At 42.9% G+C, this 17,983-nt stretch overlaps 1 protein-coding gene across 1 annotated transcript; it reads left to right on the top strand.

Annotated features, from left to right (window-relative positions):
• The first annotated feature begins 16,783 nt into the window (after positions 1–16,783).
• Positions 16,784–17,748, top strand: LOC131293977 (chymotrypsin-like). The gene is made up of 3 exons (XM_058322027.1): positions 16,784–17,016; positions 17,088–17,484; positions 17,569–17,748. Exons 1-3 carry the CDS (start codon positions 16,784–16,786, stop codon positions 17,746–17,748), a joined length of 810 nt encoding a protein of 269 aa, XP_058178010.1.
• Positions 17,749–17,983: the final 235 nt, after the last annotated feature.

The following is a 17,983-nucleotide window of genomic DNA, read 5'->3' as shown; positions in this document are numbered from 1 at the left end:
GGGGAGGGTAGCGAAAAAGATGTCATTAGAGATAGAGGCGGCAAAGGAACAGTCCCTTTCATAATTACACTCAAGTGCAAACAGGAATGAACGCAAATGTGCACAAACAAACTGTTCCGGGGCCAGCATTTCGCGTAGAACGGAAAACCCCGTAGTTGCGGCTGCTGTCAAAACAAACGAATTGATTTGAAGGTTTCGTTTGTACCAACAGTTCAGGGTGCATAATTTATGGACGTAGATATTTTGGTCAAAAAGGTTAACAGAACTAGAGAGGACCAGAGGACAGGGGAAAGGCGAAATCACATAAAATGTAAATGAAACGTGCAGTGAAAACAACCCGTCGTCCTTTCTCTTCGGTTGCCAAATTTTCCTAATTAGATATGGAAATTAGGTTCGATGGGAGTTTTTGTGCGCACGTGACCATGGGGTACATCCGAGTAGAATCGGGGAGAGGACAACACCAACGCAAAGAGCAACAATTTCACACGAACAGGATGATGCTGGCATACCATATTATTATAATTACAATCGTAATTGAAACATAACGCTAGTAATCAATTACCCATCGCCGGGGTAAAGGCCACTGTTGACCGAGCTGTAATGATTATTACTAATTACCTTAGTTTGTTGCAATCATGTTTTTTAAATAAAAGTTCAGCACAGCCCTTCAATATAGCTGTCCGTCGATGCTGCTAGTGTGCATCATTTGTTCCCTCTAATGATGCACTGAACAAAACCAAAGATTTAAACACCTAAGACCGACACTTTCTGCCTCAATACCTGTGCACTAATGACTTTTAATGCCGAAGAACAAAAAGCTTCACTCCAGCTGAGGCCGAAGAAACCTTTGCATAAAAAGACGCCCAATCGAGTGAACAACCAAAGCAGCGAGGCAAGGTCAACCACTACGCCAAGCAACGGGTTTGGCCCCGAGCAGTAAATCCGTTGGCAGCGTTGGATCTTAAGCCCCTCCCCGGTAGCTTCTCTCCTGCCAACCTTTAAAGAGCTTTCCGTTTTTCAAGACACAACCTTCACCGCTTGCAGCTCGCTTGTACTTTACTTTGCGTTAACGATATTAATACCGTTGCTGGTAAACTTCCCACCGACGTGAAGCAACTGCACGAACCTTAAGCAACACCCACTAAGAGAGCAACAACGGTGGGTGGGTTCGACCGAGCGCGCTGTATGTCTTAGGTTTCCAGCAGCATTGCACCACATTGTCCATGTTTCAGCAAACGGTAGGCTAACGTTTGTTGGAATCAAACGGACCCCAACAAACGATAGAATGTGGGAGGGTTTTTCGGGGGGATAAAAGGGGGCTCACAGCCTCCCATTGTGGAGCAAAAAATCAAAAACATAAAGTCCACTTTTCATGTCTACCACTCGATTTGTGGCCGCATTTATGCTGGTATGTGTTGCACAACATCCCAACAATGTTTTATTAGATCCAATGCTGCCGAATTCAACACATTTAGCTGTTTCAAATAACTTTTATAATAGTTTTATATATTAAAACTAATAAAACTACTTAAATACATTTGTTGAGGGTTAAAATAGTTAATAGTTATTAACACTAGAATCCAAATAATGTTGACCGCTACACAATTTTCGATTTTAACATCTCGAAAACGACTGAATACTTTTTTCAAACCAAAAAAGAGATTTTTCTTAAAATCCTAAACTTCATCTAAAAAAAGTCAATTTGTGGCGTCATTTGTAATCGTGAAAACATGATTTTTTTTAATGTGGCTTAATGTTCTCAATGCCTCTTTTCTGAATTTGCATTTTACATATTGAAAAAAATAAAGTTGAAAAGTACGCCGATTCAATCTTTTATTGCGTGCCATCGAGCTAGCAGAATGATGATGAAGGTACATGAAAAAACCAAAAATTACTAAACCTAGTCAACGAAATAGGAAAAAGTAACCGTTTATCATAAACAATTATAACGTCTCAAAAACGATCGATCAGTTCGTGTAAAAAAAGATGTACTCTAGTGTTAATCGGTATTATGAAATATTCATTCAATTTTAAAAAACCTTTAAACGTAAGCATGGGGTAATAACTAATTGAACGTCTAATTGAAAGAACAAACGCAAATTTGACAACAACACTACATCACAACCAATCACTTAAACGTGCGTTTCCCCACGGAAATCCCAAAAAGGCGGCAATTGAGCATTACCTAATTTTAATTTCGTCTATTTTCTATTACATCACCCTCGACCCGGTGTTTGGGTTCGGTGTGTTCGTTTCGTTTACCGGCACGTCACCGGCAAACGCTCCACAGCCCATGTCTGCATACGTCCACATGCAGTTATCTGTGAATTAATTGTATGTTTTCTTTTTCACTTTCCGCGCGCTTTAATTGAAGTTTGCTTTCAATTACATCCAGCGGAGCATATCGTTCCGGCGCTTCCCTTAGCGCGAACCGAGAAGATCCTCTTCCTTCGTTTGCCGGAGGAGATCCATCCATCCGTCACGAGCCGTTTCCCCGTTAGCGCCCCCGTACCCTCTCTTATCGACGAGGGCGGACTCACGGAATTTCGTTCGTTTGCCATTTTTAGCCCTACCAATCACTGAGCCAAGCCAAGACCTTCCTTTTCGCTTGCATCACTTGCTTGTTTAGGTCGTCTTTGGATTTTCCCCGCCGCATTCGTGCATATCGGGTCTCTTCCGACGAGCTGGCCTAAAACTGCGCGAATTGTATTTTTCACACCCGCCATGCTCACTTTGGCACGACGAAACGGTGGCACCGACACAGATCCACTTAAGCCGGAAACGGGTGAATTTATAATTGAAACCTAAATGCAACGTTTTGGCCCGACGGACAATGGCGCCACCGATCGCGTGACGAACAAGATATGGTGCATTTTTCTCACTTGCACTTTCGGCACCGAATGCCGATGGATTAAACGGCTGGAGAACGCGATATTAACACTGAAAGAAGCTGCCATTGCTTCAGGTTTTTTTTTGTCAGTTTAATATTTCCAAAGATACAAATGGAAAAGAAACAGAAGGAGGATGGGGAAATATTTGCATAATTAACATCATGGCCTTGGTGGAATAATTCAAAATGTCAGGACTGGTTGAAAAGTGAAGAAAGATCGAAAGTTCATAAAATATTTAATGATATTTTCTAAAAACGTACGATATTAAAAAAACAAATACCCCACTTGTTTGCCGCGACCTTACCAAAAGCTAGCAATAAAAATAATTAAGCTCCACAAATATTCATCAAGCGCTACAAAATTCGCAAGTGGAACAATATATTTCCCACGCTGCTATCGAGAGCCAAAAGTGCATCAGCAGCCTTCGTCGACACACACCAAGGAACCGCTGTCCGTTAGTTTTGAGGTTTCATTCGAGTGCCACGATTCACTTGGTATGACAGACCGAAGTTACGACAGAACCGCAGGCCACAACATGGTTCTACTGCTTGGTCGGAGACGAGCGAACCGGTTGTAGAATTTAATTAAAGTACCAACGACCACTTCGAGCGACGCCTCCGACGATCGTCGGAGGAGAGATCCATCTAGCCGTGTCCAATTGAAGCCGATTCCGTTATGCTACGCCTCAACGGCGGAACCAACACATCGACGAGTGAGCTAGAACTTGTGCATGACGGGTAGGACGCATTGTTCTACACCAATGTTGCAACGCTCATTTAGATAATTACCCCGATGGACATCATTTTATTGATTTGAACTCCCCGACGCCTAGCTGCTATTTGGACGTAGGCATCGGGGCATTGGGAGCTTGTCGAACCAATACCGGAGTAACGCTTCCTCCCTTGCAACTGCTGGAACTTAGACGCTATTGTTGATTTACATCCAAACTTGCGTAATACTTGTGGAGAACCGTTGACCTAGAATCTGGTAAGACCGAACAGACCCATCTGGCTACCGACCAAGAGGTACTGCCAAAAACAACTTCGCACACTCCTTCTTTGATCGTCTTGTACAAAGCGGCTGTTGTCCAGAATGGCGCCATCCAGTTTGATTAAAAAACGCCATCTTGTGGACCTTTCCAAATTCTTCTCGTAGTTAATTTCCGATGCAGCAGAGAGAACTATTGATTTTTACCAAAACTTTTCAACGGTACAGTTTTCCCAACAACACAAAAGTCTCGTTGAGAATGGCCTTCAAAAGAGAAACCGTACCTTAATTGAGTATGCTCAACAATGTTTCCACACCCGTGCGGCATTGCAGTACATCGAGACGCTGATAAACATTATCGATCAACATTTACCGCAACGGACCAGATTCTGTTCCCAAAGGGCTACTGCTCTGACGCAGGATGAAACCCATTTGTCTGTTGACATAATTATCTCCAATATGTTGAGAGGGTATCACTTGCATATTCAGCAGATATCACGTGGGCTTCCTGATGCCCCGCCATGTACTGAACAAAGCGGAAGGCGGAGTCAAAAATGAAAGTATTTCGAATCGATTTTATTTTTGTGAGAAAAAGTTAGATTACTTTAAAAATCAACATCAAATCAAAGTCTTACGTAAAGCTGATGAGTGTATAATCATCCGTAAACTGTTCAGTGTTTAGGTGTTCAATTCAATTCGAAATTCATTCATATGAATCTTTAACCTAAGATTCATTCGGATGGATTCATCATTCTCTTGGGATTCGGATCTTTAAACGTTTATGAATCTTTCAAAACCGAATGAATGAATCTGCATGCATCTTTCATGGATTTTGCACGAATCTCCATGATTCTTTCGTTGGCGCGTGTCATGCGACCAAAAAAAAGGGGGGGTTCTAACCATTTTTTCCACATCCCTTTTCATCTCTTGATGAATGTTTGTGTTTCATGAATCGCTCATTTAAAGATTCATGAATCCCTAAAACACAAAGAATCATTCAGGTTCATGAATCTGAATCTGATTTACACAATTCTAATAGATACCTATGTCTGGCATTGTCTCCTGTTTATTTAAAAACAACAAAGAAAACAAAATCACAAGAATTGAAAATATAAAGTATGTTAAGCTGCGGATAGACGGATGCAATATTTCAATGCAATGAAATAAAATTTGACATTTCTACCTAAAATGACAGTCATTGCAATATTGCTATGCGTATTTCATTGCAATATTGCAAAGATCCCAACGAGATGGTTAACACTTTGTTGACGGGCATCTTTTACCCAAAACTAGCTGTTGTCACCGAGTTTAGCCACGGCGTGTACGATATGCTTGTACCCACCTTTTCCGCCAATTGTTTTTGTTTTCTTTATAAATCGGCAACGAACGAACGATCGAAACGGAAACGATGAATCGAACGATTGGACGAAAATGTCCGGCTTTTCGTCGGCAACGTTGAGTCAAAAACAGACGAAGATCTTCGTCTCCCGTCAACAAGGTGTTAAGCATCGAAATATTGCATTCACTGTCATTTTTGGTAGCAATGTCAAATGTTATTTCATTGCAGTGAAATATTGCATCCGTCTATCCCCAGCTTTAGTTTCTATTTGAGATACAAACATAACATTACATGCACCACAATTCCAAGGCGGGTTCTATGAGCGGTGAGCTCAAAAGCCTGGTCGTTTCAGAAATATTGAAATTGATTACTGACAATCGTTCCTAGTTTTGGTTGCCAATAAAAACATACAACAACGATGCGTAAGCAAGTTACTGGAAGTAGTTTAATCGATTACTCTTATTGTTATGTTAACCCTTTGCGCTCGAGAGCGTTTTCGCCTGCGCGAACCTGCAACTCGAGGCGAAATCGACCAAATTGCTGGGACTGAGCGGCCTCGGAGGGTCCCGAGCTCGCAAGGGGCCTGAATCCTTAAGGGATCCCTTCATACTCATACTCTCTCTACTACTACTTCTTCCTGCATCCTTTAAACATTATTGCCAAGAACCATGACGAAATAATGAAAGGATAGTCCGGCAAATAATCAGAGTTGAAGACTGTCAATTGTAAACAAGCATGCATTTTCATAAAACTAACATAATTTTTGAATATATCAAGCATAGGCAGTCAATACCAGCAATGCGTTTTTGACATGTCTTATTAGATGGTGCCATACATTTGAAAAAGCTGCAAAGCATTTTAAACAAAAATCGTTAGTCCTTGTCAAACGAGGTACGTGCTTAAACGAAAATTTTAAACGAATTTTAATGGGTGAGGTAAAATTATATTATTTCTCTAATCGGACTAATGAATGAGAATTGTCAGACAAGATTGACAAAATCAAACTTCGAGGAGTCAGCTAGTAAACTTATTGATTCTAGGATAAAATCAATATCTAACAATGATTTTGTTGACAAGCATATAAACAAGACAGAAATTTATCATTTGTTACCGATTAGGGCCCTCTCGAGCACATAAACCATTTTAAACAAAATAGCGTAGAAAAAGTTTACAGTTATGTATTTCATTTGTTAATTCAGCGTAAATATAAAAATGTCACTTTGAACGTTGAAACGCATGGATCAAGAACTGGAAATTGAGTAAGACTTGATCGGCTCACCAGCTTAAACCGGCTTGGCGCCGTAGCAGCGCCACTCGAGTTGGTACTACACTACTTATTGGTGCCGTATCGGCGTCGCTCGAGTGAAAAGCCATACCTCGTATGGCCAAACGGCCAACAGCCTCAATTGATCCTCTGGAAATTGATATAAAATAATATTGACCAGGCGTTTTTTTCCACATTTGGCCAAAACATAGCTGAAACCACCTGGATAGTAATCACTTTGCACAGTTCGATAATTTAGTGAAGTGTTTACAGTTTGCAAAAAAAACATTATTTAATTTAAATTAAAACTCTAGAGAGTCGAGTACTTCGGCAAAGCAAAACAACGGAACTGCATACGAGCAAATACTTCACAAGGGACCCAACCCTTTCGATGGACTATAATGGTGCAGCTGCGTTCACAATAGTCTTCTACATGCATGTCCACTCTATCGAAGAGCTGCTACCACCCTTTTTGCCCTGTCCACTAGGGGAGAAAAGTTAAACATAAAAGCAAGCGGGCTTCATTTAATCATATTTCGTTGCTGTCTTTTCTGGTGGGGAGCCCCAAAGTGGTGAGGAAGCCCCCTCGATTGAGTGCAACTGACATTGTTTTTGAGGAAGCACAGTGCAGTGCAGTTTGCCAACACTAACCTAGTGCCTGTTACCCTACGAACTATTCATTATTAGATCATGCAACATTTTTGTTTCATGTTTGGTGAAAGAAATCTATAAGCTTCCAATCGTTACGCCGATGTGCACCGAACGATACATCACACCCATACACAAGGCACGCAAAACATGCGGCCACTAGGAAGCGTAAAAAGTGGTGGCTTATTTCCGATGGGTAAATGACCGCGGCCGCCACCATCATCATCATCATCATCGCCGTTGGTGCGCCATTGGCCAAAGTTTCTGCTTCCCATCATGTTAACTAACTCACTGCAACGGCATGAGGCGAGGAGGGGAGGGAATTCAAATTAGAACCACTAACCCAACGAGGAGGAAAAAAGGTCTACAAACAGCACCCATTTTGATGTTCGCCAAACAACGGCCTAACGTACTCCCTTCTCCTACTCCTGATGCAACTCATTTCTTTTCCCCATTCGCGAGTCACACATTTCCATCCATCCATCAACGGCAGGAGAGGCATGACCTGGTCCCGTTCCACAGCAAAAAGGGCACTTGCAGCGCGGGAAAGCCTAGCGATGCAACGCCGAAAGGCTGTAACACGCGATCCGGTACGCCGAGACCAGAAACACTTCCGGTAGAACGCGGCGAGCAATACTAGGCCACATTCGGAATGGACGAACGAGAGAAAAACTGTGCCAGGTTTTGTGAGCACAGGCGAAAGAAGAAAAGCTTTCTGCAGCGCTATATGCATAGGATTTATGTTGCGTTGGGAGATAGAGAGAAAAAAACAGTATCTCGCATGAAAAATGCAAACAAAAATAAACAGATAAGAAAAAAGCATATCTACACCGATAAAACAACAAATGCACACCAAATGCAGAAGAAGCAGTGCACTGTGCATCTAAATACAACCATACAACGAAACGATGAGATGACGCAAAAAAATCCGCGACAGAATGACGGAAAGTGTCTGTGAAAAGCCAAGCGCTACGCTTGAGCTCCGTTCCTTCGTTTTCCTGCGGCCGAGGAGTTTGACTCATGTCGCGACAGGTTGAAGAACAGTTACGTTAATCATCATCAACGGCTCACCCTCACGCCGCCCTTTTCCTTTCCCCCGAGCAACCGAAAAACATGGCGGACGGGAAGAACGATGAACCGACGACGAGGCAGCGATCGGATCAACGCGAAGGGAGGCAGAAAAAAAATAATACAAAAAAACGGGAAAAGCTGACACGTGGTTGGAAACTTTAATCACCGTTCGTTGGAAGCAAACGTCAATGCACTCCCGGAGTGTTCTTTGTCGTCTCGACGGCAGCGCGCCGATGGTAGTAGTTCCCGGGAAGATGGAAAACAAAAAAACCCTCTTCCACCACGATGTGCAGTTGCAAGCAAACAAGAAGATGGCAGTTTTCTTGTAGATGTGTAGAGTTTTGCTGGTCGAGAAAAACAGCATCGCTTGAAATTGACACTTTTTTTCTAGCGCAAGAAAGTTCGCTTTGATCAAACCTTTAAAAAAAGAGAACAAACGCAAGTGCTAGTGTTTGCAGCAAGTGTAGCAGAAAAAGGGAACACACACTGGGATTGGGGAAGTGGTCCTCCAGACGAGTTCCCCTGAAGAAACCGTTTTGCGCTCCGTGCTCAAGAATCCCGCGGACTCGCGGCACAATCTCTTGCTTGACGGCGTCCTCTTCCTCAAAGGGTTGCTGGCTCTTCGTGACACACTTCTTCGAGAAGTCCGTAGCGTTTTGAGGGTGCAGCGATTAGTGTCGAGTGTGAAAAGGTTGCCACACTGCAAACGGGAGGGCTGTGACGCAAAGATACCTCCAGCTGCTAGTTGGCACACTTTTCTTTTTCGCTCCAAAGCGAGAGGGGGGTGGTGGTTCCACCTGTTTTTTTTTTCATTTCTTTTAGTTCCATATCAGAAAAGACTTGGTTCGCTTCGTTAAGGGATCTTCCCATCTTGTCATCTGTAGGAGGGATAGAAGCTGTTCCCAGCTGAGAAACCTCCAGCAAGCATCCATGGGATGGCACATGAGAATTTTTAGTGAGACAAATTTTTGAACCGGTCAATTGGAAAATGCCGGCAGCCTCCAATGATCACGGATCAGTCGCCAATGGTTCACTAACGGATTCACTTATAAGACTTCGTAGCGAGGGTTACAAAATTTCAACAAAGGCCACACCATTTCCATTTCGAAGCTAAATGCGTCACCAGGAAAACCGGAATTCCGTCTCCACAAACTGGCCGGACGCTCAAGCGTCCAGAAATGCCGGTTTGGTTTTTCCGTAGCCATTGAGGCTTGTGTAAGCCAATGCCACGGTCAACACGACCGAAAACACACGGCCGCATGTGCCGACGATGGACAATAAATAACGAGCCTTGAACGATGACGGGTTTTCGCTCCCTTTTCGTTCATTTCGTTCGATTGCATGACGCATCGGTTGAGCAGACCCGAGGAGCACATTAAAGCCGGACACAGCGTGCCCGAGATCACCGAAACATGAAAACGCTACACAATAAAACGAAAAAAGAAAAACCGAACCGCTTGGTGTTATGCTAATAGCACTAATTGATAGCATCGCGCTGCCGCTTTCCATCGACCGTCGCGAGTCATGTTCTGGGTCTGTTTCACGGACTAATTGTTCCGATGAGTCCGTGATGGTTTGGCGAGCTGCGTTGGGTGAAAATTAGCTGACCAAAATGCAAGTAAAGTTCAATGAAAACCGGCTTTTTCCTTCACTTGCAACACGTAAAGGTTAAGAGCACGACGGCGAATTTCATTAACCCAACAATATAGCAACACATATTTTACACGAAAAAATACAACACGAGCCCAAACCATATTTTAACGAGCAGTTATCACTCGCCTTACATCGAAAAACATGTACAAAAACTACAAACAATGCACTCAATGCCCTATTTTTGCCTTTGAATGTTTCCTTCATTAAAGCCTTTGAAAGGAGCGTATCATTAGAAATGATAAGAAATATCAAGTATTTCAATCTTTTCAAAACGACTGAAATTAATGAATGAAATGTATTGATGCAAAAAAAAACAATTGGAGAAGTGATTTGTACTCCCTCCAAAACAGCAAACGCCCAAAAACTCAATTGAAACTGATACTTTTATCTAGAATATATTAAATTTATCTTAAAATATAATAAATAACATAAAGTCTAAAGCAGAACTGACAACCGCATAAAGGATCAAGAAACGAAAAAATGGATAAAATCTAACTGTTAGGTATAATATCTTCATGAAACGCTTTGTTGGAAAAAGAAAAACAAGGTTGCAATACATTATTTTGCACACATGCATTAAATTCGACCGACAAATTTGGAACTCTCTCAAAGAGACGATAAAATTGGTTTCGATGTTGTACAAAGATGGGGTTAAATTGACTCGCTGAATTCGGGACGCTGCGAGGGTTTGACGGAAGCAGCAGACAAGCAATGTATAAGCTGGAAACTTGGAAAGAACGCAAAAAAAATGGATGCACCAAGTTGTGCCAAAATAAAGTGCATTTGGTAGAAAGTTTTCCCCCTTGGTTCCTAGTATCATGTTTTAAACCACACTTACAGCTTACCCCATATTCAGTTTTTGGCGTAGCAAATGTTTACCCAAAGCAGCTCCACGTGAGGCCCCCATTTTTCCATCCCATTGCGATGTTTATAGTTTTGGGGAAGCGAAATAAAAAAAAGGAAGTGAAATAGCTCCAACTAGCAACCGACTTTGCTGCCGTTACGGTAAACAGAGATACGCGAAAACGACCACAACAAACAGCCACCCTCCGTCTTCACCAGCCTTCCGCCATTCGCTTCCCCGGGGGAGACTGCTTTTCTGCGTCGCTTGGCGATAGGAAGAATGCCCCAAAGTCCGCGTGCGCATCCACCGACGGTAGGGGTGTATGGGGTTGTAACAAAGTTCCTGTGACAGTGGGATGTTATTTACCATTTCCTTTACCATCACCTACCACCCAACCCGGGGGGAGGTTGTACCAACGCCTGTAATGAACAACGCACACACCGTCATCGAGGCTTTCAATTCTACCATCAACCTGTCGACGAAATTGCGCACCAACGACGAGTTCTGGCCGAACAATGATGTCGCAACATAACCTCCACAGCACGACGTCACGCTTCGCTGGAGACCATCAGGCGGAAGCAAGGCAACGCTGGAGGGCAGCTTGACCGGTGGTCAGTTTTCAATAGCTTAGCCTTCGGTAAGATGGACTCCCCACCACCCCATCGCCCAAACACTTCGGATCTTTATCGATGAACATCACAATTGGCCAAGGGAATTGTTACAACACATCCCCAACGGAAGAGCTGCTTTTCTCCAACTGAATCCGACTGACTGTCTGAATGCACCATCGCTTGCGATCAAAATCTACGGGAAATTTTCTTTCTTCACTTGACGAAAGTGTGTTTAACTGTCCCCAAACAAAATAGAAGTCTGTTTGGAATGAGCCACTTGCCACAAACCTTCCACTGCCCGATTTTTCTCTTCAACACTTCTTTGTTTGAACCCCGTTTTTGGCAGCAAATATTATGTTTTCCCCACCACCCTAAAAAATGCCCTTCAACGATGCTAGCGGATGCCCTTCAAGCAAATGTTATCCCAATGGAGCACACACCAACTGGGGGGAAAATGAGGTCAACCCCTTCATTTCAACTACGAAGTGGCGTCCGTTCCCTTCTTTGTGCACTCACAATGTCATAGTTTGGCAATAAGCTCGTTAACGGGGCAACCGGGTGCAACATTGGATAGCATGATTACGAGACGTCTGGAAGTAAATTTTGCGTTCCAGCCGTCGCTCCAAAGATCCATCGGGGAGCACAGAAGAAGGCAGCTGATGTACTTTGTGGCAGTAGTGCATACGACACTTTGACAGAATGCAGTTCCCAACCAAACTGACTCTCAGCCCTGAGGGAATTCGTAAAGAAAGGATATCATCAACCACCGACCTGCCAGAAAGTGGTCAAGAACGTGCTATGATTTTGATCGGCTCCATACTTCAGATGTAACCTTTTTTCCAGAAAAAAATCCATTTTTCTGAGAAAATCATAACTGATTGTGCGAGTGGCTGCTTTACTGCGCAAAAATTAATTTATGAAAGTAGGCGCCGTTGCGTTGCCATTCATTCGCAAACGTTTGGCCTTGTTGTTGATAAAAACGTCCTCTTAGATAACCAGCCGGCAAAGTGTGTGAAGAAAAACAAATTCTTTTCTTGCGAACCTCGTGTTTTTTTCTTAATGGGTAAATTTCGTTTGTTTTTAACGTCAATCAGGTCGTAAAATTGTTCAAAAGTGTGCATCTACCCGGTACGTGGCTTGGATCGAGTTTAGCAATCAATTGTGTCTGCCGGTTGGTTTTATTTACAAAAAATGTGAATGCAAAACACGGGTGCAAATATGAGCTGTAATGCAAAAAGAAAAGTGGTTTCCGTTTAGCGTTAATATTTTGCCAAAAGAACACGCACTCCAAGATTAAACGTTTGCAAAGGCATAACGTATATTAGAGAAATGCGTTTTGAAGAAAGTTTCCATACTCGAATTAGAAGCATGAAGTGATGCGAATAAATCAAAAAGATACAAATACTAAGATCGTAGGGCATAAATCATATTAAAAAATGTTATTGGAAGAATGATGTGATGGATTCGTAAATAACATTCATGCATATATTCAAGCACGTTCTCGAAATTACACCCAAGAAATTAATCTGGCTCATCAAAAACACCCTTCAAATCCGTAAGTCGGCTTTATTGCCAGATTTTAATGGTCCCGAAAACCTCTAATAACTTCCTCGGTCTACAAACCGAACTCATGATCTTACGGAACAGCCTTCATTGTACAGGACACAAACGTAACAGAATTCCTACAAAACCGACACAGGTTTATTGAACCACGACACATTGAGCAGCAATGGGATCGTAAATGTGATACCAATTAACTGAACACACCGTAGATTGAAGATGACGAACCATCGTTCAACCGGAAGGTGGCGCGAACCGGTGGATGGATTCGATAGAATGTTTCGGTTCAAGGTCTAAACTGAATTATGTGTGAATGAAGAAGCGTTTTCAACCTTAACCGGAAGGCGATAAAAGTAAAAAAAAAGGAAGCTTCTAAATCACTCGAGCAAGAACTGATTTATTACAATGCGAAATTAACATAACCCATACAAAGTTAAACGAAATACATGAAACTAGAACAAAGCCTTTTACATCAGAATTTATACTGTTATTAACATTCAATAATCAGGTAACTTTTTTACGAGATTTCGAACGGCCCAACTCGCCAAAGGGTTAAAAATATCCACACGAACCACTTCGAATGTTTATTGGGTGAGCGTGTACTGTGGGGCAAGTTGGATGGAGGTGGTTCTAAATAATATTCGCTCTAGAACGTACATAAATTAGGATCATAAGGGCCATACAAGTTTCGTTCCTTTTTTCCGCCCCAAAGGAGAGTTGCCAACGCGGTTCAAAGGGAAAAGTTTTGGCCACAATTTATGAACCTACTTACAGGATATGCTCCCCCATTTCGCTGTTACTCTCCCCCGGCGTTCAAAGTCACTGTCCCTTCTTTACCACTTTGCTCCAAGCGGAATGGAAAGGTTCATTTCCGAAGAACTGCTAGACACGGATTTATGCTTTGTTTTTGTAATGTTTCATTTCGAAGATCGCCCTCCATCAACAGAACTAATGGACGGTTTATTGTGTGCCAAATGTCTCCCGGCCCGCTTGATGGCGATTCTCATCGCTTCTCGGAGGAAAAGAGTTTGTCTTCTCCCGCATAGCAATGCAACCGAATGCGCATGCTGTGCATTGGAAAATAACATACAGCAACGAAAATATAACGCGTTTTAGCCCCCCACGGCTTCGTTGGGGTTTGTTGGTGGAGGAAGGAGTCAACCTTTTCGCAGGGGAGGCGCAAATGGGGGATTGGAGGTAGGAGCCGCCGCACTTAACGCATGTCCTTCCTTGTCGTACTTACCGTCGGTATATCCAACACAACGACTCCGACTTCTCTTCGCAGCTTCCACAGCTCTGATCCCGTGCTGTTCTCGAAATGCTTCCTTTCTCTGTTTCACACGCACGCGGTTCTCGGCTTTTTGTTGTTGTTGTTGAAATTAAGCTCTTGCTCTCTCTTTCGCACTCTCACCTGCCCAACGAGGGCTATCGATTACCGACTAACGCCTGCTCACTCACTCGCCAAACGCGCGCTGTCTCACTCACTCCGGCGAGCCAGCGCACGGACAGTGAAGAGTGCGCCGGAGCGAAAGTGTATCGGTGCGAGCGAGATGCCCGACACGCATTCACACACGCACCAAACAAAGAGAAGCCCAAGAACAGCCTTCCTAGCAAAGATGGCAACCAGCGCACTTCACATCTTCCTCGGGACGATACGACTGATTCCTTTCTTCACGATCCACCGCGGGATGCTTCGATTTTCATTCAATATTTCACCAGACAAACCAACACTTCTTCCAACACTTGACGTTCTATATTGCACTATGAAATCCGCTCAGCAACGGTCGGCAACAAAAGCGCACACACCCCGCACCAAGTGTGTGTGTGTTGTATGTGCACAGACCGGAGAAAAAAAAACGATAAAGATAAACGACGGGAGGATTATTTAGCTCATCACAGCTCACCGCAGCATCCCACCGCAATCAGCTTGTGTTTGCTGATAACGCACTTGCAATTCACTATTCACTTTCTTTCCTTTCCATTCGACGCAACTTAGCAACCGCACTTACACAAACCAACTCGATGGAGGAAGGAAGGAGCAAAAATCGCCGTTGGCGATATCGGTCCCGCAAGCCAACTATCGCACGCTTCTGCCCAACCTGCTCCGACGGAGGTCTTCAACAGACTGACAAACATCTTGACACAACAAAGATTCGACCTCGAAACGAGGTTTATTAAATAAACTTGTGAATGGGACGAAGGTACAGATACCTTGGTTCGTATTTTCTGCTGAAATAACAAATTGGTTAATAACTTCATGATCGCTTAACCGATTTGCACATGTGACCCCTCAAATGAAAATTCTTTTCAAAACAAACAACTTTGTAGAACAATGGATCCATCCATACTTTCTAGTTTTTGAGAAAACTAATTGTGTGGAAAAGAGACAGCACTCTACCGGGAACAAGGTTGATAAACCTCGATTACTGAAACGCAAAAAAAATCCAATTTGATAATAACTATTGATTCTTTCAACCGATTTTTATGATTGATGATTTAAAACCCATTCCAATTTTTATCGGATTTGTTCACGATGTCTGGTTTATTTTCTTCTCAAAAATGAAGATGCTAATTGTTTAACGAGGTATTCCTGTTATATGTTTATCGATAATATTTTAACTGTCAAAAATTTTCCCACGGTTTTCGGCTCGTTACATGGTATGCTGCGACATGTCTGTTGAATGACTTTGGTTTCTATTTAACAACAGAAACACTTGCGAATCTGACATCCGACTGTTGCGAAAGATTGCGGTCGTCTGGTGGAGCCTAAACATATAGCGTAAATGACCAAGGTGAATTAAACAAGCTGCAAATAACTTTGCATAAATGATTCCTTTGTTGGTAATAACTTTTTATTCCTTTCACCAATTTTTACAGTAGACCTCTCAAATGCAAGGTCTATTCTAGACCAACAACTTTTCCAAGTTAAGAATTTATCATTTAATCTACTTTACGAGGAAATTAGTTGCATGGATGCACCTAACCGGTAATTTGTTTACCGCTTCGACTACCGGTTCAAAGACCTTGGCGAAAACAAACCGAGATAAATTGAACATACTGCAAACACCTTGGTCATAATTTAAATTGGTAGCTTAACAACCAATTTGCCGATAAAGTTACGTTGCTGTCTCGATTTTCATGCTTAAATAGCTAAACTATTAACTCTATGGTGGAGGATCGAAAATACTACTCTCTGTAAGCCCCAAATCATTATTCTGATACCTAGCAGAACGATTCAACAAAAACTAAGAATAGGCTTTGTACAAGGGACTTTAATTGGAAAATAATATTAAAATTGAAAAAAAAACGTTTGCTTTTCTTTTTAACGCTGCAGGTTTCAAGGCACATGCGCATATCAGATAAAATAGAGATTATTTGGAAGCTCCATAGCAATCAGAATTTAAAAAAATTACCCTATTTCACACTTCTCTGTCTTCATAATCGATAAACTTGCTATGCTAATGCAAAGTAACTATTTAACATTCTTGTTGCAACTGGTCTAGCTTGTTTCTATTATGGCCCACCGGTACATCAATTTTAGTAACTTTCTTTTTTTAATATTCCTTAAAATAATTTAGAAACTACTAATTACATAGTTTGATAAGTGATGTCCTTTCGAGCAACGGCAGAATTACATGCATTTGTAAAATCTCCCGCGCTAAGGATAGTGCCTCACTTGTGGCGCATGTGACCGGGGATTCCACAAAACCACAAACACACTAGGCAAGCCTCTCTTCATGATTTGCAACTGAAAAAATGATAACCTCTAGACTTCTAGAGGATAAGAAAGTTATCTTTTTAAAACCAAGCATGGAACGATATCGTTATCTTGCAGCAGCTCCCTCGAAATTCTCTATCGGATGCTCAACAAAGCACTCTCAACATGAACCCCAGTACTCTGCTGACTGAACAACCATGAAGGTCGTACTGTTGTTGTCCGCTTTAGCCGTAGGCGGTGTGTTTGCTATCGGATCGCCATCCGATTCGGCAGAACCCAACTCGCGAATAGCCGGTGGCGAAGAAACCGATCCACGAGCGGTTCCCTTTATCGTCGGTATTCTGATTTCGGGTTCTAATAGACATGCCTTTTGCGCCGGCATTTTGATATCACCAACACACGTTCTTACGACGGCAAGCTGTGTTTCAAAGTAAAGGAACAATTCAACAAGGTTGATTTGGGAGGCCTGACCTGTATCAATTTTTTTACTTTCCTCAACAGTCAACCCATTCTTACAGTGCTTCTGGGGGCAAGTGATATGACCAGAATTCAGGAGTTCATCGGTGTGGCAAGCATTCTTATCCATCCTAACTACAGCTCGCTGTTGAACCGTGACGACGTTGCGATCCTTACCATGGACCGAGCGACGCCGCTGAATGAGTACATCCAGGTTGCAAATCTGCCACGATGGGGACACGTGGGCAACACGTTCAATGGGTTTGGAACCACCGTAAGCGGCTGGGGTAACACGGGCAACCGTGACAACGAACCCGTCCCCATACCTAATCTTAACTCGATCCGCACTCCGGTCATCAGCAACACCGTATGCGGCCTGTCACACAACTTCATTCGAGACGACCATATTTGTACCTCCGGGGATAATGGAGGTCCTTGCGACGTAAGTTTTCTTTAATCGTAATCTTTTTTTTTTTTTTGAACCAGCATGATCGTCTGTTATTTTCCTGATACCTATTCCCTTCAGGGCGACGATGGTGGTCCAGTCACGATAACGGACGCTGGCGAAACGATCGTCATCGGCATGCACTCTTTCCATTATAGCGGCCTGTTTGGATGCGATCGTGGCCGTTCGGCAGTCCATATCCGACTCACGAGCTACCTCAGCTGGATCGAAGCCAATTCGAACGCCATCATTCGAACATAACCGAAGGCATCGCTTTGAATCAGGAAGACGTGCGTCGTTAACCAAGTGCGTCATTGGCGCACTTTAACCGGATTAAGTACGTCCCAAAATTACCCCTCTGTATCTTATCGGTGCCAGAAGTAATAAAACAAGGAATCAGCAACCTTTCGCCTGATCACTTTGTGCGTTTGTTTGTGGGGGGTTGGGAGAACATTTGAGGGATTTAATGGGGCTCGCTTTCCCTGAGGTACCAAGG

Source organism: Anopheles ziemanni, chromosome 2 (assembly GCF_943734765.1).
Source record: "Anopheles ziemanni chromosome 2, idAnoZiCoDA_A2_x.2, whole genome shotgun sequence".
Taxonomy (NCBI): Eukaryota; Metazoa; Arthropoda; class Insecta; order Diptera; family Culicidae; genus Anopheles; species Anopheles ziemanni.
The sequence above is the reverse complement of the archived record's forward strand: the minus strand, read 5'-3'. Positions and strand labels throughout refer to the sequence as shown.